The 23,745-nt window shown below is 44.0% G+C and overlaps 1 protein-coding gene and 1 long non-coding RNA gene across 2 annotated transcripts; both read left to right on the plus strand.

The window, feature by feature from the left end:
* Positions 1-8,467: 8,467 nt before the first annotated feature.
* LOC123407175 lies at positions 8,468-10,743 on the plus strand. The gene is made up of 2 exons (XR_006612561.1): positions 8,468-9,455; positions 10,438-10,743. It is a non-coding gene; the product is annotated as an uncharacterized LOC123407175 (long non-coding RNA).
* A 7,753-nt stretch (positions 10,744-18,496) lies between these two features.
* Positions 18,497-23,250, plus strand: LOC123424419 (alanine aminotransferase 2). The gene is made up of 15 exons (XM_045108034.1): positions 18,497-18,716; positions 19,674-19,724; positions 20,011-20,061; positions 20,155-20,220; positions 20,288-20,349; positions 20,693-20,771; positions 20,859-20,963; positions 21,057-21,167; positions 21,266-21,403; positions 21,660-21,734; positions 21,835-21,955; positions 22,036-22,190; positions 22,274-22,348; positions 22,434-22,637; positions 22,896-23,250. Exons 1-15 carry the CDS (start codon positions 18,678-18,680, stop codon positions 23,010-23,012), a joined length of 1,449 nt encoding a protein of 482 aa, XP_044963969.1. The 5' UTR covers positions 18,497-18,677; the 3' UTR covers positions 23,013-23,250.
* Positions 23,251-23,745: the final 495 nt, after the last annotated feature.

A 23,745-nucleotide genomic window follows, 5' to 3' on the forward strand; every position in this document is an offset into this window, starting at 1 on the left:
TGCTCGATGATAAGTTTCATAACCAACTTGATCCTCCCGTCTAAAGAATAACACACTCCGTAATTCACGTGATCCTTCCATCCAAGACTCTATGATACTTCACAAAAATTAATATATAATTTGTTTTACGGAAAAGATCATATCTATTATAAAAGTTCATCAAGTTGTAATTAACTATCTGACTAATTAAATGCATGTAACTGTATGAATCAACCTGTGGATGAATGGTTAGGACGATAATGATACCCATATCTCACCATGATTCAATTCCTTGACTTGGCAATCGTCTTCGTATTTTCTTGAATTTATTCCAAGTCTTTTTATGATGTGCGTTTAATGAGGAAGATGTTTCCGTCGACTAAGAAAACGTCTGTGACGACTTTATCAATCTTAAAAGAATGTGCCAGCTCAATCTTCTAAAAATGCTTATAAAGATATGATGTATGTATGTGTATTCATAAGGATGAGTGTACGTACGTATGTATAATAAAAATGTATCCATCTGTGTTAAAAAAAAATACAGATACGACAAGGCAAAGATTAGGCAAGAGATAACAGGTCTAATTTTTAGACATTAAACTTCATTTTAACAGTATAGTAGATACATTAATATTTTCTCCGTTTAAAAATAAGTGTCGTAGGATGAAACGGAGAGAGTATTGAAGATCCGAGCGCTGTAAGAAAAGTACATGTCGAGGGGCGATCATCCATCTTCGTTGTTGACCTACGACCATAAGCGTACAGCTGTCCAAAATTTCAACGTTATCAATACCGTGAGGTCGAAACTGGGTGGGCAACTTGTTTCGCAAGAATGGAACAAGGAACTGAAAGTGAGGTCGAAACCGGGCGAGCAACTTGTTTCCCAAGGAAAAGAACAGAGAACTGGAAACTTTGTCATTTTCACCACAAAAGTAACCAAAGCGTCGGGCTAACGTGTTGGCTTCAGGCTTTGCCTCCGTGGCTCATGATGATGTGTGAAGGAATAGAATATTGCAGGAACCAGATGAGGATGGATCGGGCATCGGAGCTTGTCAAGTTATTTAAGTAAAACCATCACACTTAAGGATACAGTTACAATTTGAAAAAAAATTAAACTAATACGAAATTTGTAATAAATTCGGAAAGCATTTAAAAATGCCAAAAGCAGCACCCCGTCGGTCCACGCCTGTGGGTGGTCGATGAGGGACTTGTCGGCCTCTGGGTGGTCGATGGGGGCCTGTCGGCCTCCAGATGGCCGAAGTGCCACCTGTTGGACTAGGGGGGCGTCGGCCTCCACGAGGCCGAAGAGCCCCTGGATGTTGGAAAACGTAGCATAAATTTAAAAATTTCCTACGCATATTCAGATCTTCCTATGGAGAGACCAGCAACGAGAGGGGTAAGAGCATCTTCATACCTTTGAAGACCGCTAAGCGGAAGCGTTGCTAGAACGCGGTTGATGGAGTCGTACTCGCAGCGATTCCGATCTAGTGTCGAACTACGGCACCTCCGCGTTCAACACACGTGCAGCCCGGTGACGTCTCCCGCACCTTGATCCAGCAAGGAGGAGGGAGAGATTGGGGAAGAACTCCAGCAACACGACGGCGTGGTGTCGATGGAGAGACGAGGTCTCCCGGGAGGGCTTCGCCAAGCACCGACAAAGAGGAGGAGAAAGAAGGGCAGGGTTGCGCCGAGGGAGAGAGAGAAGTCTATCTCCCAAGGGCCAAAACCCCTCTCTATTTATAGGAGGAGGGGGAGGGGTTGCGCCACCCCTAGGGTTCCCTCCCTAGGTGGTGCGGCAGCCACCAGATGGGAAAGGAGGCGGCGGCTAGGGTGGGAGGGGGTGGCGCACCACCTGGTGGGCCTAAGGCCCACCTGTGCCTAGGGTTTGCCCCCCTTCCCTCTCCCCTGCGCATTGGGCTGAGTGGGGAGGCGCACCAGCCCACCTAGGGGCTGGTTCCCTCCCCCACTTGGCCCACCTTACCTTCCAGGGTCGTTGCCCCCCTTCGGTGGACCCCCGGGGCCACCTCCGGTGGTCCCGTTGGTCCCGGTACGTTACCGGTGATGCCCGAAACACTTCCGGTGTCCGAAACCATCCGTCCTACATATCAATCTTTACCTCCGGAGCTCCTCGTAACGTCCGGGATCTCATCCGGGACTCCGAACAACTTTCGGTAACCTCATATAACAATTCCCTATAACCCTAGCGTCACCGAACCTTAAGTGTGTAGACCCTACGGGTTCGGGAGACAGGCAGACATGACCGAGACACATCTCTGGTCAATAACCATCAGCGGGGTCTGGATACCCATGGTGGCTCCCACTTTCTCCACGATGATCTCATCGGATGAACCACAATGTCAAGGATTCAATCAATCCCGTATACAATTCCCTTTGTGTGTCGGTATAGAACTTGCGCGAGATTAGATCGTCGGTATACCTATACCTTGTTCAATCTCGTTACCGATAAGTCTCTTTACTCGTTCCGCAGCACGTCATCGTGTGACTAACTCCTTAGTCACATTGAGCTCATGATGATGTTCTACCGAGTGGGCCCAGAGATACCTCTCCGTCACACGGAGTGACAAATCCCGATCTCGATTCGTACCAACCCAACAGACACTTTCGGAGGTACCCGTAGTGCACCTTTATAGTCACCCAGTTACATTAGGACGTTTGATACACCCAAAGCACTCCTACGGTATCCGGGAGTTGCACAATTTCACGGTCGAAGGAAAAGATACTTGACATTAGAAAAGCTTTAGCATACGAACAATAAGATCTAGTGCTATGCTTAGGATTGGGTCTTGTCCATCACATCATTCTCCCAATGATGTGATCCTGTTATCAATGACATCTAATGCCCATGATCAGGAAACCATGATCATCTATTGACTAACGAGCTAGCCAACTAGAGGCTTGCTAGGGACACATTGTGATCTATTTATTCACACATGTATTACTGTCTGTTGTTAATACAATTATAGCATGAACAATAGACGATTATCATGAACAAGGAAATATGATAACAACCATTTTATTATTGCCTCTAGGGCATATTTCCAACACTGGATAGCCACTGCCGACCCCTTCTTCCTCCTCCTTCCTCCTCATTTCCTGGTTTCTCTTTTCTCTCTTGTCCCCCCCAATTCCCCCCCCCCCCCGATCTCCTCCATCCTCCGCCTATTTTCCTATTCAATCCACGAAATCAATAGATCATACCCATCTTCACCGGCCTACGGTCTCATTTTGTGCGATGCGGTAGTTTTGGATGGTGGAGTTGTGGATGGTGAGGTTAGGAGGTGGTGTGGTGCAGAGGAAGAAGAAGGGGACACACGCGTGGAAGGTATACCATTTTTTTACTGTACATTTTTTAGTGTTGGTTTATTTAGTGTACGTAGGTTTATTTTTGTATAAATTTGTTTGTTGCGAATAATGACAAGGTCGCAATGTCTGACAGGTGAAAATGTCTGAATCTGTAAATTTGACTATTTATTACGGCCCTGGTAATGTTCTGTATAATGAGTTGGAGGTTGATCTTAGCGAGTTTAAGAAAGGCATGCTCACACTTTCAGACCCGGACAGACTGGACATTAGGCAGTTGAAGCACTGGTTGACTACTAGTTTTGGGCTGGATCCTGAAGTCTGTTCCGTCAGTATTCATGCATTGTGGACCAAATCCTGTAAAAATATCAAGTGGGAGTTGATGCCGATAGACAGGAGCCAGCATTGGTTGTCCTTGTTAAGTCGTTCCAGAGAACGAAGAATACACTCATATGTCCTAGTGCAACCAGTGGCGAATGAGGAGAATTCCGTACAAGTCAACGTGGGGTATGAACCACGACAGGATAGTCATGTATCCGGGTCACAACCACCGGATGTGGATGCTAGCCAAGCCGAGAAAGAGTCAAATTATGTGTCACACAATGAGATTGGGCAGAGTATTCAGTCGATACTATTAGCTGGCTCTGGTGTTGCTGATGGGGATGAGGAAGGCGATGAAATGCAGAGGGTGATGGAGGAAGACAGCGAGGATGGGTTTGCGGAGGATCTGGATTCTGAAAATTCTAAGGATGAAGTGGATGTATCGATTCCTTCCGGATGGGATAAGGACATGCCCGATGGCATTACTATCAACGATGGCCATGAGACTCCCTGGCAATATAATCTGAACCAAGTCCAGATCGGGGCTACGTTTGACACAAAAAAATTGAAGTATGCGGTGATAAGGTGGGCTATGTCTACGCAGAGGGTTTTCCGGACACACATATCGACTCCAACAAAATATACCGTGAATTGTGTTGACACAGGTTGTCCTGCGAAGGTGCACGGGCACGTGTCGAAGTATAATATCCACTGGGTTGTCACCAATGTGGTCCCACATAATTGTGTGAGGAAAAATCTGTTGGTTCATCATCCAAACCTGAGTTCAACTCTCATAGCACAACTCATGTATACTGAGATAGTTGAGAAGAAAGATATGGAAGCAAACCATATCTAGAAAGCAATGAAGGTCAGATGGAATTATGACATTCCATATGGGAAGGCTTGGAGGGCTAAGCAGAAAGCTATGGAGGAAAGGTTTGGGACGTTCTTCGACTCATATGATAATGTTGTACGTCTCCTTGACATACCGAAGGAGAGGAATCACAACACTTATGTTAACATACAACACAAGAGGTTGGAGATTATACCAGATTACAAGGTGTTGAAACGAGTATTCTTCTCTTTCGGTTTGTGCATCGAAGATTTCCGGCATTGTCCTCCTGTGATGTTTGTGAATGGTACATTCCTGACTGGTCAATACAAAGGGAAAATCCTTACTGCTATTGGTGTGGACGGGAACAACCAAATCATCCCACTAGCCATGGCATTTGTGGAGGGCGAGAACTTTTTGAGCTGGGTATGGTTCTTCCGGCAAGTAAAATTGCGATCGTGAAGGACCGACCAAACGTGTGTGTCATTCATGACAGACATCTTGGTATATTAAAGAACATGAAGACACTAAGTAATCCAACAGCTGACAAGCCAACACCTTGGAAGGACTTGCAAAGCCGGTGGTGCATGCGCCATCTGGGTGATTTTTTTTCTCACAGTTCAAGAACAGACGGTTGATGAACTTGTTCAAAAAGTTATGCAAGCAGAACCAACAACGCAAATACGAATTTATTTGGTCAAAACTAGATGAGTTTACTAAGAAGCAGGTCCTTGCTAGGAAGAAAATGGAAAAACACCAGGTTAAATTAACAACACTCATCGCGGAGCTAGAGGAGCCAGTAGGTCTTTGTGACTTGCCAGCAATTGACCCTCCTAATACGAAGAGAAAGAAGGGCAGGGCCATAAAGAATTTTTCTGAGTGGATAGAGAAAGAGCCTCCAATGAATTTGTTTTTTGCTGCATGGCACCCATGGAGCCAGGTATGCCACATGACAACCAATCTTGCAGAGGTGTATAACTTTGTACTCAGAGGGAATAAAGCATTGCCACTGACAGCTATTGTGGAGGGTGTATTCCAAGGGACTTTGAGATATTTCAGAGAAAGGCATGAGTTAGCAAATAAGCATATTGCGGTTAATCATAACACACCTTATTGTAGCCGTGTCATGGAGTACATGGATCAGAAGATAAAGAAAGCAAAAAAACAATGTCACACTCATAGGTAATCAGGAAAGGTGGTATGAGGTTCAGCTTCCTACTGATGGTTTTGGTTTTGCAAATGAGGTGAAGACGCATGAGGTTAAAATTGGAACGGAATTTTATCAACTTGCGAGTGTACATGCAACAAACCACAGTTGTTGCACCTGCCTTGCTCACGTGTGTTGGCTGCCTGTGGCCAGATTGAGTTAGACAGTATCTCCTTCATGTCTCTGTACTATTCAAAAGAGGCAATACTCAATGCCTGGACACGTGAGATGACACGGTTTAGAGTCGTCGGCAATTTCAACAAGGTTATTGATGGTGAGAAAGTATACATCCCGGATCCTGGACTTCGACGAACTAGCAGGGGCAGACGTAAGGTAAAGCGCATCTGAAACGATATGGACCAATCTGAAGCTGATGGAGCAACCACACAATGTTTGCTCTGTGCGACTTATGGACATAGGATGAAATATTGCCCCGACCTGAACAAAGACGTTGCTTCCACATCGACGGCTGCGACAGCAGTAGCAAGAGGTGGTCGTGGCAGTCATGGTGGATGTGGAAGTTGAGGCCAAAGGGTGGACGAGGAATAAATAACTCAGAAGCTACATAATTTGTCGGCCTACAGTTTAATTTTGTAATATGTTTGCACTATGTTTTAATGTGTACTATGTCGGACTATGTTTGCACAATGTTTAAATTTGTAATATGTGTGCACTATGTTTAAATTTGTAATATGTGTGCATGAGCTTAGTTAAAAAAACATAATTACTGATACTACTGGATAATTCTGCTGGATAATTACTGATACTACTGGATAATTCTGCTGCATAATTCAATACAAATTCTAGTACTGGATAGTTTAACTACTGAATAGTTCTACTACTGGATATTTCTACTCGATAATTCAATACAAATTCTAGTACTGGATAGTTCAACTACTGGATAGTTGAATACAAATTCAACCATTACATACTAAAAATTCATAACAGATCTCCTTTAACTTCTTCACCTTGTCCTTATAGTCATGGTTCCGTTTCATCATATCAGAAATGATGTGCTCCAGCTTCTTCTTCTCTTCCTTCATTTGGTCTCTCTCTAGCACAAGCTGGTCCCTCTCCTTCTCTGCCTTCGCCCTGAGTACCTGATGAAGATTGGTGGAAGAATGGTCTGCCAACTTCTTCTTCTCAAGCTCCTCTTTCAGATCACTGATAGCCAACCTAGCACTGCCAAGCTGACTAATAGCCTCCTCCTTGTCAGCCACAATTTTTGCAAAATTAAGTTTGAAAAATCGAAGCTCTTCCTCCATCCTCCTCTTTTCTCCAACTATTTTGAAATTTTCTTCACCCAGCTTCAGATTATCTGTGATTCTGTCCTTGTTTTCTTTGTCATGCATGCTCCACAATTGACCTATGCAAAACTGCATAGCAACTGATCACTCAGGGTCTATCCACTCCAGATAGCAACACTTTTCTTCTGCCTAAAATTCAAAACAATTTCAGTGATTAACATACATGAAATTGAGTGGAGGAGAAAACTAACTAAGATTAACTAACTACAGTGCAACATACCTTCTCCTTTGCACAAGCAAGAAAACGCCGTCCAGTGTTCGTAGATTGAAATGCAACTTGCCTGAGGCAAGGCTCTAGATGCATATAGCGAGAAGATAGTTCATGAGCAATGCCACTCCAATCATAGCATGGGATAGTCCTAGGAAGCTAAAAACGAAAGACACCGAACTGTTATGAAATCCCGAAACGAAGAACGGTAAACCTACCCGTAAATGCTGGAAACCTGAAATTAACGTACCTGGCTAGTCACACTATCGTCATCCCAAGAAGAGCCTGATCCCTCGCTCCAAGAAACCATGGCGGATTAATTGGGAGAACTAAATCTACCGGAGAACCTAAATATAAATAAACAAGTTAACTAGCAGATTTAAATATATCTACATTGAGAACCTAAAAATATTTAAACAACTTAACTATATCTACTGAAGAACCTAAAATATATCTACCGGACACACTTAAATATATCTACCAGAGAACCTAAAATATATTTAAACTAATTAAATGACAAACCTAAAATATATCCAAATCTACGGGACAACCTAAAAATATTTAAACTACTTAACCGAGTCACGTAAATATATCCAAATCTACCGGAGCATAGGGAACGATTGTTGAATTTACCCTTGAAGCGTGTGAAGAAACGACGAACACCGAATGACCACCACCACCTTTACCCACACCTCCACCTCCAAAATGAGACCGTAGGCCGGTGGAGATAGGTAGGATGTGTTGATTCAGCGGATTGAATAGAAAAATGGGCGGAGGATGGAGGAGATCGGAGGGGGGGCAAAATGGGGGGGGGACAAGAGAGAGAAGAGAAACCAAAGAAACCAGGAAATGAGAAGGAAGGAGGAGGAAGAAGGGGTCGGCAGGGGCTATCCAGGGGCTCTTTGGCCTCCTGGAGGCCGACCGCCCCACTTCAGCCACCTGCACGCCGACAGATCCTCATCGGCCATCCACAGGCCGACAGGTCCCCCATCGGCCACCCACAGGCCCACGGGATGCTACTTTTGGCATTTTTAAAAACGCATACATGCTTTTCGAATTTATTATATATTTTGTATTAGAAAAAAAATCATAACAATTTGGTATCATATTTAAGCGTGAACACAAAAAACACCAATTGTGCGTCTAACGCTTAACGCGGAACACGTCGATTTGATCGTGAAATAAGGGAAACCGACAGGTTGGGCCCACCTGTCAGGCTGACATGGCAAAGACAAGTCCAAGTTGACATTTGACCAGTTGAAGGTGGACTACTGTCCCACTTGCCGACCACTCATCTTCTTTTCTCAATTTCTTCTTCCTTATCTCTCTCTTCCACCCGCATGGCCGCATCCTCCACCCGCCGGTCCTATCACCACCAGCTACTCTCCCCTTCACCGTCCGCCAGCCACTCTCGTCTACACGGTGCGTGCCTCTGCCATGGCCAATGGAGGAGCTAGGCCAAGACCTCCTCGTCACCGGTAACCGTTCATGTGCGTCTAGGGGGCTAGCAATGCGGCGCAGCTCCTACAGCACCTGGATGCGGCGACCACGGTGGGCGACGCGCTCATCTTCGCTGGACATGCTCAGCTTCAGGGTGCCGAGGGTGGCTTTACCGTAGTGGCTCGACCAGAAGATCAACATCCGGCTCGTCGAGGAGGCACGGGACACCGGCGTGCGCGCGTGCCGCGACACGTCTGGGGAGTGTTCCAGCACGGCCAACTGCACCCCCAGGACCTAAGACCATGCCGGTTAGCTTCAGATCAGTCTGCTTGCCTTCCCTGCCAAAGGAATTGAAGCGGGAGGATTCAAATCAATGGCGTCATTGTCTTCTTCTCCGCCTCAGTTGGCGCTCGACAGTGCGTCGATCTCCTCCGCCAGTGAACGTTGCTCGTTCCCTCGGAGCCAAACAACCTCAAGTTGCCTCTCTCTTTTCCGCGTGTGTCACTGAAGGCAGTCGGTGCAGCAAGGCTGCGCGTGCAGGACGAGAAGAGCAGCGATCTGGCCAGGACACAACATGGACACGGGCGTCTGCGTAGCGAGTCTACGCGCAACAGTCGAGCCCGGCGGTAGCTCCAACCAAAAATGGGCGAGTTCGTGGACTTTGTGTGTGCTACTGCCGGCGAGAAGTGAAATGCTCAGAAGTTGCTCGACGTAATGCCCCAAGGTAGTAAGATGAGAAGAAGATGATTGTTCAGTCATTGACAGGTGGGGCATGCTTCTCATCTGCCATCTCAGTCCGTCAAAGCTTTGTTTGTGTTTGGTATTCACCACGTCAGCCAGGTGGGTCTCATCTGTCGGTTTTGCTGTTTTCATGATCAAATTCGAGCGTTAGTGCTTTGTGTTACGCATTAGGCGCAGAACTCATGTTATTTTGTACTCTGGCTCAAATGTGGTATCAAGTTGTTACACTAACCTCAAGTGTGATGGTTTTAGATAAATAACTCGAGCTTGCCTCAGGCCATGAAGTTCCCTTTTGCTCCCTTCGTTTCATATATATTGTGTGTAGTTTTTATTTTCCAAATATTAATAAATATTGTAATGTTTCGCCAAATTATTAAAGAACTAACAAAAATAGTACTAAATAAATATACAAAAATATGTATCATCCTATATATAATGATATTGATTTGATATTATATATACATACAATTTGTTCTCAAATTTAATCAATTTCGATGAAGTTTGAATTTGTGAAGATATATGTGCACTACATTACGGAATAAAGGGAGTTGTATGAAGCAACATGTCACACATTCCAAGTTAGATCATACTCCCCCGTTCCTAAATATAAGTCTTTTTAGAGGTTCCACTAGAAGATTACATATGGATACATATAGACATACTTTAGAGTATAGATTCACTCATTTTGTTCCGTATGTAGTCATTTAGTGAAATCTCTAAAAAGACTATATTTAGGAACGGAGAGAGTAAATGATAAAATCGTCTTCAACTTTTCCTCCCCTAGTCCTTGGCGGCTAGGGCAAACTCTCCCCTTTAAGCTTTGTCGGTGAGCCCGTGGATTCTTCTTCCCTCTGCCTACCACTCCAGCGGCCGGTGGCAGGAAGGGGGATCACGGTACCTCCTCGAGTTAGTAGTTTAGGTTAGTTTTGTTAATCCTTGCATGTGTGGCACTCAGGCCGATGGTTTTACTTCTTTCAAGTTTGTTCATCTGGATGCAGGAGCTCTGGCATAGATTTGCGCTATCTCCTCGGGGTGATGAGGTTAACATTTTTTGTCGTGTGGTGATATTTGATGATGTCAGGTGCTTCAGATCTATTCAAGATTCAATGAGGATGATTGCAGCAGGGCGCTAGTCCTTAGGGGCACGTGCACAAAGGCCTGTTGGATGTCATCGATAAGGTCAAACCAGCTCTGGTAGGGGATCAACTCGTTCTAGTGGTGGTAATGGCCGGTCTCAACAATTTAATGTAGTTTTTATTGTGTTTGAGATGTTTCGTACTTTTGATAAACTTTAATACGTAATAGATCCGGATCCTTTTCGGAAAAAACATGGCATACGTTCCTTTTGTGCCAACTCAACGGGAGAGAGTGGCGTTTGAGATTTCAAGCCAATGTTTGTGAGATCATGTACTCCCTCTATAAATATAAGAGCATTAAAACAACTGGGATACGTAATATTTTATATTTTAGCGGTGGCTATGGTATAGAGGATGTGAATATTGTATAGTACTATGATCTGTGTATATTTCTATGACTTAGAAACAAAAAGGCTATTCAAAATGGATGACAATTTTCTTGCAAGTTTATCCAAATTTTGGATACGTAAAATGGAACTAGCATATATAGTTCTATTGTTCATTCGAGACAGGCTACGGAGAAAATAAATAAAACGCTATCAGAAAAAGACGACGAAAGATGACGCCGAGTTTTAATTTTTCTTAGTTAACATAGATCTCGGATAGTTAAAAGAAAGGGTAAATTCTTATGCAATATAATAACTAGATGATGTCCCGCGCGTTGCTGCGAAAGCATTGCTAAAAAATAGATAAATAGTTATTATATTTTTTTTAACTAATGGAAAGTAAATGTAAGCTTAAAAACAATAAAATATAAAGCGTATAAAAACAGAGTGGATTATAGTTAAAATGTAACTTCTAACAAAATATGAAGGATGATGTCTAATGCAAAAAACTACTTATAACTAATATGCATGAATTGATGATGTGACATCATTGCGTGCGTAGAGTAATGCAAAAGATGTTATTTATGTCTTGCATGCATACTTGCTTATTTATCATAGTTGCATGGCTAGGAAAATTAGGTAGTGGGTTGTAGCTATTTAAGAATAGAGGATTTCATAATAACACATTGTTGTAATTTCCATCCTAAAATCGGCTTTTATAGTTGCACGTCAAATGTTTTGTTGATGTACAATACAACAGTCATTTGCTTATATAAACAATAGTAATAGTAAATTACATACCATTTTCATGGGAATAAGAGCAATTCACAAAACCATAACACTTGGGGCACTTGTAGAACAGAATGACAAACATATCAATGTTTTTTCAGAAAGTCATTTTTAGTAAAGATTAATTGTTACCTTCTATCAGGAACAAATAACCATTCATGTGTGAGCTAGCATATTATAGCAACTTATATGTATGCCAATTTATTGCACATTTCGAAGTACACCACTTGTAAGCATAGGTGTAAGTATAAACCCATCAATATTTCTAGGTGGGCATAATCATGTTGTTAGGGCAATTCCAACATGGTACATCAAATCACTTCTAAATGTTCAAAGCGTACAATCCAGACATTTTATGACATTCAAGTCGGTCACCAAATATGTCCATACTAGTTTGGATGCCTGAAATCCCATAAATAGGAACCAAACAGAGGTTATGGGCGTCGAGACTTCTGCCACGTACACATCTGACACTATCGACCCACCCCAAAAAACCCGCATCAGCCCATGCATTTGGGCAATCTCATCATTGTTTCCGCGCCAATTGCCTCGCTTGCCGCCCGCTCCTATTGCCTCGGCCCCGATTGCTGCCCCCACCCACCTTTCCGCCCCTTCCTCCTTCTATAGCCACGATGGAGACACCACAGGAGGACCCTACGGAGACTATCATCGACCCGCTGGAGCAAAAGGACCCAATAGTGTCGTCGCCCGCAAGGTCGCGTCCACAGAACGCTGCCACCACAAGGCGAAGAAAAAGGTGGGAGTTGTGTCGGTGGCCGGTATGCATGGACTGTTGGAAATATGCCCTAGAGGCAATGATAAAATAGTTATTATTATATTTCTTATTTCAAGATAATCGTTTATTATCCATGCTATAATTGTATTGAATGAAAGCATGGATACATGTGTGGATATATAGGCAAAACAATGTCCCTAGTAAGCCTCTAGTTGACTAGCCAGTTGATCAAGGATGGTTAAGGTTTTCTGACCATATGCAAGTGTTGTCATTTGATAACTGGATCACATCATTAGGAGAATGATGTGATGGACAAGACCCAAACTATAAAAATAGCATGTGATCGTGTCATTTTGTTGCTATTGTTTTCTTCGTGTCAAGTATTCATTCCTATGACCATGAGATCATGTAACTCACTGACACCGGAGGAATACCTTGTGTGTATCAAACGTCACAACGTTACTGGGCGACTATAAAGGTGCTCTACAGGTATCTCTGAAGGTGTCCGTCGAGTTAGCATGGATCAAGACTGGGATTTGTCACTCCGTGTGATGGAGAGGTATCTCGGGGCCCACTCGGTAATACAACATCACAAATAAGCCTTGCAAGCAATGTGACTCAAGTATTAGTCACGGGATCTTGTATTACGGAAAGAGTAAAGGGACTTGCCGGTGACGAGATTGAAATAGGTATAGGGATACCGACGATAAAATCTCGGGCAAGTAACATACCGAAGGACAAAGGGAATGTTATACGGGATTATATGAATCCTTGGCACAAAGGTTCAACCGATAAGATCTTCGTAGAATATGTAGGATCCAATATGGACATCCAGGTCCTGCTATTGGATATTGACCGGGGAGTGTCTCAGGTCATGTCTGCATAGTTCTCGAACCCGTAGGGTCTGCACACTTAAGGTTCGGTGACGTTTCGGTATAGTTGAGTTATAGGTGTTGGTGACCGAAGGTTGTTCGGAGTCCCGGATGAGATCACGGACGCCACGAGGGTTCCCGAAATGGCCCAGAAATGAAGATTGATATATAGGATGGTTTCATTTGGTCTCCGGAAAGATTTCGGGCATTACCGACAGTGTACCGGGAGTGAGGAATGGGTTCCGGGTTTTCACCGGGAGGGGCGCACCCACCCGGGAGTGAGCCTAATAGCCCAAGGGTGGTGCACCAGCCCTTAGTGGGCTGGTGAGGCCATCCCAAGTGGGCTATATCGGCTAGGAAAAAGAAAACCAAAGAAAAAAAAAGAGGGAGGTGGGAAGGAAGAGGAGGACTCCTCCTTCCCCAAACCAAATTAGAGTTGGAGTCCTCCTCTCCTCTCTCGGCCGGCGCCCTTGGGTCTCTATTGAGCCCCAAGTCTAGCCCCTCCCCTCCTCCTATATATACTAGAGGTTTTATGGTTTTTGAGACACAACTTTTGCCACGTGCAACTCAAACCTCTACTTCGTAGTTCTTCCTCTAGATCAGTTTTCTGCGGAGCTCGGGCGGAGCCATGGAGGAATAGATCATCACCATCACCGACGCGCCGTCACGCTGTCGGAGAACTCATCTACTTCCCCGTCTCTCTTGCTGGATCAAGAAGGCGGAGATCGTCATCGAGCTGTACGTGTGCTGAACGCGGAGGTGCCGTCCGTTCGGCGCTAGATCGGAACAGATCGTGGGACAACAGTGATTTGAATCACGAAGCTGTACCACTACATCAATCGCGTTTCTTAATGCTTCCCGCTTAGTGATCTACAAGGGTATGTGGATCCGATCTCCCTCTCGTAGATGAACATCACCATGATAGGTCTTCGTGTGCGTAGGAATTTTTTTGTTTCCCATGCAACGTTCCCCAACATGGACCTCGTTCGCCAAGTCCGCCACAACCACAGTGTCATCCATGAGATCATCACAACGGTCTTCCCAGTTCAAGCCGCCCTACTACTTCACCTCCCAACAACTCGGTCCGCAACAATCCGTTCTAACTTCACATCCGACAGTCTTTGAGTCCGGTTCAACGATGATCTCACAAAACCGCAACATCTTCACAGAGTCGCAATCATAGGGGCTTGTCCAGTCGTGGAAGCCCGTTGTAGATCGCTAGTCTGTCGGTGTCGGTGTTGGAAATATGCCCTAGAGGCAATGATAAATTAGTTATTATTATATTTCTTTGTTCATGATAATCGTTTATTATCCATGCTACAACTGTATTGATTGGAACACAAATACATGTGTGGATACATAGACAAAACACTGTCCCTAGTAAGCCTCTAGTTGACTAGCTCGTTTATCAAAGATGGTCAAGGTTTCCTGACCATAGACAAGTGTTGTCACTTGATAACGGGATCACGTCATTAGGAGAATCATGTGATGGACAAGACCCAAACTATGAACGTAGCATGTGATCGTGACATTTTATTGCTATTGTTTTTTGCGCGTCAAGTATTCATTCCTATGACCATGAGATCATGTAACTCACTGACACCAGAGGAATACCTTGTGTGTATCAAACGTCACAACGTAACTGGGTGACTATAAAGGTGCTCTACAGGTATCTCCGAAGGTGTCCGTTGAGTTAGCATGGATCAAGACTGGGATTTGTCACTCCGTATGACAGAGAGGTATCTCGGGGCCCACTCGGTAATACAACATCACACACAAGCCTTGCAAGCAATGTTACTCAAGTGTGAGTCACGGGATCTTGTATTACAGAACGATTAAAGAGACTTGCCGGTAACGAGATTGAAATAGGTATAGGGATACCGACGATCAAATCTCGGGCAAGTAACATACCGAAGGACAAAGGGAATGATATACGGGATTATATGAATCCTTGGCACAGAGGTTCAACCGATAATATCTTCGTAGAATATGTAGGATCAAATATGGGCATCCAGGTCACGCTATTAGATATTAACCGAGAAGTGTCTCGGGTCATGTCTGCATAGTTCTCGAACCCGCAGGATCTGCACACTTAACGTTCGATGATGTTTTAGTATAGTTGAGTTACATGTGTTGGTGACCGAAGGTTGTTCGGAGTCCCGTATTAGATCACACACGTCACGAGGGTTTCCGGAATGGTTCGAAAATGAAGATTGATATATAGGAAGTTGGTGTTTGGATTTCAGAAAGTTTTCGGGCATTACCGGTAGTGTACCAGGAGTGACGAATGGGTTCCGGGGGCCCACTGGGTCGGCCCACCACGCCCCAAGGGGTCCACGTGGGTTTATTGGATGATAAGGTATAATGGGCTGACAAAATCATCCAAGGAAAGCCCATGAGGAAAAAGTGGAAAAACCAAAAGAGGTGGGAAAATAAGGAAGGAGTCCTAATCCAGGTGGGATTGGAGAAGGGCTCCTCCCTCCCACTTCGGCCGACCCAAGGACGGTTTCCTTGGTGCGCCAAGGCTGCCCAAGGCTGCCTCTCCCCTCCTCCTATATATATACTAGAGGTTTAGGGCTTTTGAGACACAACTTTTGCCACGTGCAACTCAAACCTACACCTCGTAGTTCTTCCTCTAGATTAGATTTGTACGGAGCTCGGGTGGAGCCCTGTAGGAATAGGTCATCACCAACACCGGCGCGCCGTCACGCTGCCGGAGAACTCATCTACTTCTCTGACTCTCTTGCTGGATCAAGAAGGCCGAGATTGTCATTGAGTTGTACGTGTGCTGAACGCGGAGGTGCCGTCCGTGGCGCTAAATCGGAACAGATCGTGGGACGACGATGATTTGAATCACGAAGCTGTACCACTACATCAACCGCGTTTCTTAACGCTTCCCGCTGAGCGATCTATAAGGGTATGTGGATCAAATCTCCCTCTCGTAGATGAACATCACCATGATAGGTCTTCGTGTGCGTAGGATTTTTTTTGTTTCCCATGCAACATTCACCAACAGTCGGGTCATTGTTTACAAGAACACGTCAACCTAGCGGGATCACGACATTTGACCAGGCGATGATTTACATTATCCACGACAAATGGCGGACGCAAAGATGAATAAGTAATGACTCCTAGCCGAAGGAACAGTCGCAACCAGACTCCAAACAAGCTTGTACCCAACAGCTGGACACCTAGTAGGCGGATATGGATCCGGAGTTCAGGCGAGCCATGGGTGCCGGGCGACGACCCAAGAAGAAACAAAGGTGACTAAATTTCTCCTTGTAGGAGGATGAATTGTTTTGCGAGGCATGGTTGGCATGTAGTGTGGACGCATTTCAAGGCATGAAGCAAAGGGGCTCGGCGTTGTGGCATAGCGTGCATGTTTGGTTTCACGAGAAAAAGCACTACGATCCCTGCCACAAGGAAGTGATCCGTCAACGCAACACAAAGTTGCCCACCAGTCGATGGTAACCATATAAGAGCACATACAAATTTTGCGTCTTCTAAAATCAAGTGAGAACCCGATGCCCAAGTGGTGCGGCACTACAAGAGCTCATAGGTCTTGTGGCATGTTGCTTTATGTGTTGATCATTCACTGATTTGTGGATTATCTCAACTTGTTGACCACACATTGTCTTCCTTTGCGAGCTTCTATGTGCGTGCACATTATACACAAAGATGGAGAATGATCACTTCATATGTATGCATTGTTGTTTGCTATTGCCAATTTCTTCACGACCACCATGATCGATGAAGAAGGCGGTGATCCAACTGTTCCAACACAAGATGGTTTTGCTCCACCCAAGAAGGTGATTAGGAACTAGGGGATGAAGTGGCAGGAGGTGAAGGAGAAGCGAGTTGGGGCGGCTACCAAGATGATGGATAGGTCATCATGAAGAAGACATAGGTGGCATGTGTCGGGTGCAGTAAGGTGAAGGATGAAAAAAGGCGAAGACTTTTGACATCTTCATGGAGATGCAAGACAAGAAGCTCAAGCTCCAAGAGAATAACCTTGAGATCAAGGCTACTTGCGAGGGCTCCAAAATGTTGCTCGTGAAGACGTCGGACTTCGACCCTGAAGGAACGAAGATTATCCTAGCCTACCGCGCGAGCATGTTGAAACACTTCATCGAAATAGAGGAGACTCGACCAACCGAAGAGTGAGGTCTTTGATGTGGACAACATGACTCACAACTTTTGGGATCGATTGGATGTAAAAACTTATTGAACATCCTGTGCTTATTTATAGTGATTGCATATATTTATAACTATGAAACATATGTTTAAATTGGTATGGGAGCAGACATTTGGTGCATGCGGCTAGATGGCCTCTATCCCTATTCCTGTCTACGGACATGTTCGAAAGTGTCTGCTCACATTTGGTGGTGTCCGTTTTTTGGGACCGCGTTGAATTTGCCCTTACCTCAACTTATATTATTTAAAAAGATTAATGTTCTTTTTTCTGCAAGACAAAGTGCTTCATCTAACCTTATGCATATTTTCCCTCCCTTTCTTCCCTTTAGTTCATGTACATGTTCGAAAATGTACACTCCCATTTGGTGGTGTCCGTTTGGGTGAAGGAAGTTGGAGTTGCCCTTATCTCCACTTTACTATTTAAAAGAATAATGTTTCTTTTCCTCTCAGACAGAGTGATTCGTCTAACCTTACACACTTTTTTCCTCCTCCTTTTTTTACTCCCCCTCTTATCTCTATCTTAATAATTGTCCCGCGTGTACTAGTAACTTATCAAATAAGACTATATTTTTTTGGTAAAACAATAAGTTATTACCAAATAAGTGATTTTATTTACATAGATAAATCATGGGATGATTTCATGAACATTTATTTACACAATTCATCAATATGGGCATGTAAAGCAGAAACAAACATACTAAAATATTTATATTCCGTTGCAACACACGGCAATTATTTAGTAAGTGCACACATAAGAAGGATTGGCAAATTCTTCCCATGTGTGTGTGTGGCCATAGCAAACTCCTTCTCCAACCTTTCACGGAGCCGAAAAGCAAAGACAAACAATAGGAAGCACAAAAAGGCAAAGGGAAAATTTGCAACCCACACATATAAGATGACAGAAAGGCTCAACGTGGACGCAATGGGATTGGGCGGACTTTGTTGGAGCAGCAGATCCTGACACTTTCTGGCAGTGAGAGAGCAAAGGCCGAGACGAAACCGCAGCTGGAGGTTGGCGGCGCCCGCGGGCCCACCCGCAATCCCGCGGCTTCCCCCCGCTTTCCATTCCTCCTTCCCTTCCTGTGGGTGAACACCTTCTTGTTTTGTTTGCCTCCTCCCGATCTCTCCTTCTTCTTTATCTTTATAAAAGCGCCTTCCTTTCTCCCTTCCGACTCGCCACAAAACCGCGGAAAGAGATAGACGGACAGCTAGAGGCGTCGGAAGATACTCGCTGCTCTGCCGCCCCCTTCGTCTTAGTTGATCTCGCCATGGCTGCCACCGTCGCCGTGGACAACCTGAACCCCAAGGTGAGGGACGCTTCTCTTTCTTGCTCTTCTTTTTTCTCGGGCGGCTCCGGCGAGGCGGGGGCGGGTTGTTGATTTGATCTGCGAGTCTGGTAGTGGGGCTTCTGCTTGATGTGGCGTTACTTCCTCGGGCTGTTCTTAGTTTCTTGTTTCTGATTCAGTCGTGCGCTTGTGTGCTACTAGTTGGTCGATACGCTTGGATATTCCGCTTTAGTGTTCTGGATCTGACAGTCTGGACTTGAAAGCCAGGATTTTTCTTATGCAAACTTATGATCTGGAGATGCTTTGATTTTGATTCAGAGTGAACTGATGAACTCTTGGTCTGCAAATTAGAGTTATTCAGCAGTTGATTACAAGTTATTAGCTGTGTAATCTGTACTGTAGTGTAATGTTTTTACCTTGATGCTGTCAGTTTCCGCTAAAATAGAGGGGAGAAACTAGGCAACAGGTAGATCTCAGTACTATTGAGCTGCTCTGCTGGCATGCAGTTTTTTGTGTGACGGTGGCAGTCAGCATCCTTTGTTTGCTTCGCACTATAAAACAATGACATCTTGATGCTGAGTGTACGATGACATCTAGATGCTTTTCGGTTCAGTTGCCAATTTGTCACTTGTGAATATTTTCACATGTTGCAGTTTGGTGACAGGGGATACAAAACATGTGGATTTTTTTAACATGTTGTAGTTGGTGACAGGGCATATGGTGAACCGACCACTTGTCTCTGTGCACATATTCTTTCACCTGGACGTCTTATTACCTTTACATGGTCATATGACAGTATAGCATTCCGTCCACATCCATGCCATGATTATAAGTTCATTATCTTTCCACTTTCAAGAATGTACTGGCATTCTGTGCTATGTTTGTTTGAGTCACTGATTAATTTTTGACCATCACTTGCTCAACTATGTGCACTTTTAATACCTAGCCACTTTGCTAATTATCTTATGACTGTTGCAGGTTTTAAAATGTGAGTATGCTGTGCGTGGAGAGATTGTCATCCATGCTCAGGTATTTCAAGTAACCAACAAGTGTTACTTCAGTAATTTGAAATCTGCTGTATTCAGAGTTTAGCTAACTCTTTAGTCGTGTTCTTAGATATTCAGCAAGTCTAATAAAAGATAAGTGGGTTGCACTTTTATTCTGACTTTTGACAAGCAATCGTTCGGTATTAGTAGTAGTTTGGCATGCTTTTAAAAACAGAGCAACTTACCTGGCATTTCCTGGAAGACACCAGTTCATGTGCCATTAAGTACTTAGAAATTGATTAACCAGGTAATTTTGTTTTTGTTTCCAGCGCTTGCAGGAACAGCTAAAGACTCAACCAGGGTCTCTACCTTTTGATGAGGTACTTAAGCATAGATTCTGCACGCTAATGTTATAGATAGTTTTCTTGTTATGTTCTACATTTTCTTAGCTCATTCAGTTTTTCCCCTTACAGATCCTCTATTGTAACATTGGGAACCCACAATCTCTTGGTCAGCAACCAGTTACATTCTTCAGGGAGGTATGTGAATTTTTTACCTGCAGAGTTTAAAGTTTGTTCTGCTGGATTCTTACATGGCATATTACAGGTTCTTGCCCTTTGTGATCATCCAGACCTGTTGCAAAGAGAGGAAATCAAAACATTGTTCAGGTGAATGTTGACATCATTGCAGCTCATCAGCATGAAAGAAACGCAAGGAGAACTTAGTATGGGAGGATATGTGACGGATACCCTTAACCAAGCGCTATCATGCTAATTTTTTGCGGTTCAAATGAACTTGAATAATTTCAAAAGCTCAATTGTGGAGTAAAAGTATTGCCATAGTGTGACATATCAATCTGCAACATTTCAAGCCGATACTTTATAGGTGCTAAAAATCGATACTTGCTGTGTGTTGCCACTTCTGATTGATTATGAAAAATACCTAGAACTAATTCATTTGTCTTAGCGTGAACTTGTGGCATATGATACCTGATGCTTCAGCTTGTTGCAGTGCTGATTCTATTTCTCGAGCAAAGCAGATTCTTGCCATGATACCTGGAAGAGCAACAGGAGCATACAGCCATAGCCAGGTAATCGTCTCATTGCACAGTTTATTACTTGCCGCAAGGAGAAAAATGTGGAATCTTGCATTCACTTTTTTTTAATCATTCTCCTAGGGTATTAAAGGACTTCGTGATGCAATTGCTTCTGGGATCGCTTCACGAGATGGATTCCCTGCTAATGCTGATGACATTTTTCTCACAGATGGAGCAAGTCCTGGGGTATGAAATTTACGCTGTCCTTCGATTGCTAGACAATGTATGAACACACAGAAAGTAGTTAACGCTGATATCATGTTACTCTTCCCTTTTTAGGTGCACCTGATGATGCAATTACTGATAAGGAATGAGAAAGATGGCATTCTTGTCCCGATTCCTCAGTACCCCTTGTACTCGGCTTCCATAGCTCTTCATGGCGGAGCTCTTGTATGTACCCGCCCTGTTTGCCTGGCAAAAGATGTTTAACTTTACTATAGTGATGTTTCATGCAGCGCAAAATCCTGAATTGGGAGCATATCTTTCAGGTCCCATACTATCTCAATGAATCGACGGGCTGGGGTTTGGAAACCTCTGATGTTAAGAAGCAACTTGAAGATGCTCGGTCAAGAGGCATCAACGTTAGGGCTTTGGTGGTTATCAATCCAGGAAATCCAACTGGACAGGTTTATGCTCATCTTTTTCTTTGTGGGCTGAAAAACTTCTTGTCTTGCCGTGACTATGGTGTCCACGCCATATTTTCATAATGCATGCATTTCTCGTATTCTAGAAGTGAATATATTTCTCCATTCATTTGTGGGATAACTTAGAAAATAATGTTTGTTTTTCTTGCGCTACAATATGTGTAAAGTATTCTGAAGGTGACTAAGATAACTAAAAAGGAGAAACGATCAATAATTGAGACGATTCATTTATTTATAGGTACTTGCTGAAGAAAACCAATATGACATAGTGAAGTTCTGCAAAAATGAGGGTCTTGTTCTTCTAGCTGATGAGGTGAGGGATAATGGCTCTCAAAGCATCACAACACACTTTGAGCTGCTTAATTCAATTGCTTCCGTTGTTTGTAACATTCACGACATTTATCTATTGCTAGGTATACCAAGAGAACATCTATGTTGACAACAAGAAATTCCACTCTTTCAAGAAGATAGTGAGATCCTTGGGATACGGCGAGGAGGATCTCCCTCTAGTATCATATCAATCTGTTTCTAAGGGTAGGTAAAACAATCGACATGCTCATTCTTCTATCCACAATGTTGCTGGTTTGCCAAAAATATTGTGTTGCTGCCACCAGGATATTATGGTGAGTGTGGTAAAAGAGGTGGTTACTTTGAGATTACTGGCTTCAGTGCTCCAGTAAGAGAGCAGATCTACAAAATAGCATCAGTGAACCTATGCTCCAATATCACTGGCCAGATCCTTGCTAGTCTTGTCATGAACCCACCAAAGGTCAGTTGCACGACACACCTTAAATGTCTACACTAAATGAGAATACAAGTTATTCAGATAAACACCATTAATGGCTTCTGCAGGCTAGTGATGAATCATACGCTTCATACAAGGCAGAAAAAGATGGAATCCTCGCATCTTTAGCTCGTCGTGCGAAGGTGCACCATGGTTCTATATCTCATAGCTCTAAATGCATTGTTGATAACATGCTAAAATGTGTTAGTGCGGCTTTCTTGGTCACAGGCATTGGAGCATGCATTCAATAAACTTGAGGGAATTACTTGCAACGAGGCTGAAGGAGCAATGTACGTGTTCCCTCAAATCTGTCTGCCACAGAAGGCAATTGAGGCTGCTAAAGCTGCTAACAAAGCACCTGATGCATTCTATGCTCTTCGTCTCCTCGAGTCGACTGGAATCGTCGTTGTCCCTGGATCAGGATTTGGCCAGGTGAGTAGATTCAAATATTCAATCTTGATACAAAGATTGTGCTGTGCTTTTATGCCTGTTGTCACTGATACTATTGGTTCAGACATATAGATCTAGCATTATTTTAGTGAAACTAACATGCCCAAACTGAAACGTTTAGCCATTGTTAGTGGAAGTTTATTAACTCTGGGTTTTGAACAATGTACATTACATCTACTTTCCCTTGGATTGTCTTTACCCTAAGCCATAACATTGCCATTGATACTCTCTGCTCGACAGGTTCCTGGCACATGGCACTTCAGGTGCACGATCCTTCCGCAGGAGGATAAGATCCCGGCAGTCATCTCCCGCTTCACGGTGTTCCATGAGGCGTTCATGTCAGAGTATCGTGACTAAACTGGTGCAACATGTGGGATTACATACAACCCTCATGGGGTTTTCGTAGGCGTTCTTGGTTTTGCCCCCCCCCCCCTCTCTCTCTCTCTCTCTGACAGCATCCTCCTCTAGATGAGACAAAATAAAGCAAAGCCATGTCATCCTTATTGTGTGTGTGGTATATCGGATTTTTGAAACAGATACCAGCCTGATGCCTTTGATGGCAAAATGACAACTGAGGTACTTCTTGTTTGCTCGATATCGTATGAAATGTCCCACTCCCACCTGAATATATTACTCAATAGGCGAAGGGTGAGTTCATTACATAGGCATGCTTATACGCGAGGAGAGGTACAAACGACAAAGAGTAAACCTTTGAGAATGAACTTGATCATTGAAGAGTTATGTGGGTTGATGTGGTGGAATACCTTTGCGTTCTTGGCATCCCAAAATTTCCAAAGTATCACGAGCAAGGTGAATCGCCAAACCTTGAGATGCATCTGTATGCACGGTGGTGTATCCCATGGGGAGTATAGTTGTATAGGTCATCCAAAGCAGGAGGGTGGATGCCAAAGCGTTGCAAAACTACGTCGTAGTGAGGGCACTGAAGAAATCAATGAAGCGTGGTTTCTCCGTTGAGATCGCATCGAGGATATAAAGGAGCTCGAGTCGATTATGTGCTTGTGATGAAGATGTACTCTTGCGTTTAGGTGCCCGCGGAATGAGCTAGCCGAAGACTTTGGCGCCCGCGGAA

Source organism: Hordeum vulgare, chromosome 1H, assembly GCF_904849725.1.
Source record: "Hordeum vulgare subsp. vulgare chromosome 1H, MorexV3_pseudomolecules_assembly, whole genome shotgun sequence".
Taxonomy (NCBI): Eukaryota; Viridiplantae; Streptophyta; class Magnoliopsida; order Poales; family Poaceae; genus Hordeum; species Hordeum vulgare.

Bases quoted from the DNA above. Each gene is read 5' to 3' on its own strand.
- LOC123424419 (XM_045108034.1), top strand. From the start codon at position 18,678: ATGGCTGCCACCGTCGCCGTGGACAACCTGAACCCCAAG. The intron at 19,725-20,010 runs GTATTTCAAGTA...TTTTGTTTCCAG, and splicing joins AGATTGTCATCCATGCTCAG to CGCTTGCAGGAACAGCTAAA. The intron at 20,062-20,154 runs GTACTTAAGCAT...TTCCCCTTACAG, and splicing joins GGTCTCTACCTTTTGATGAG to ATCCTCTATTGTAACATTGG.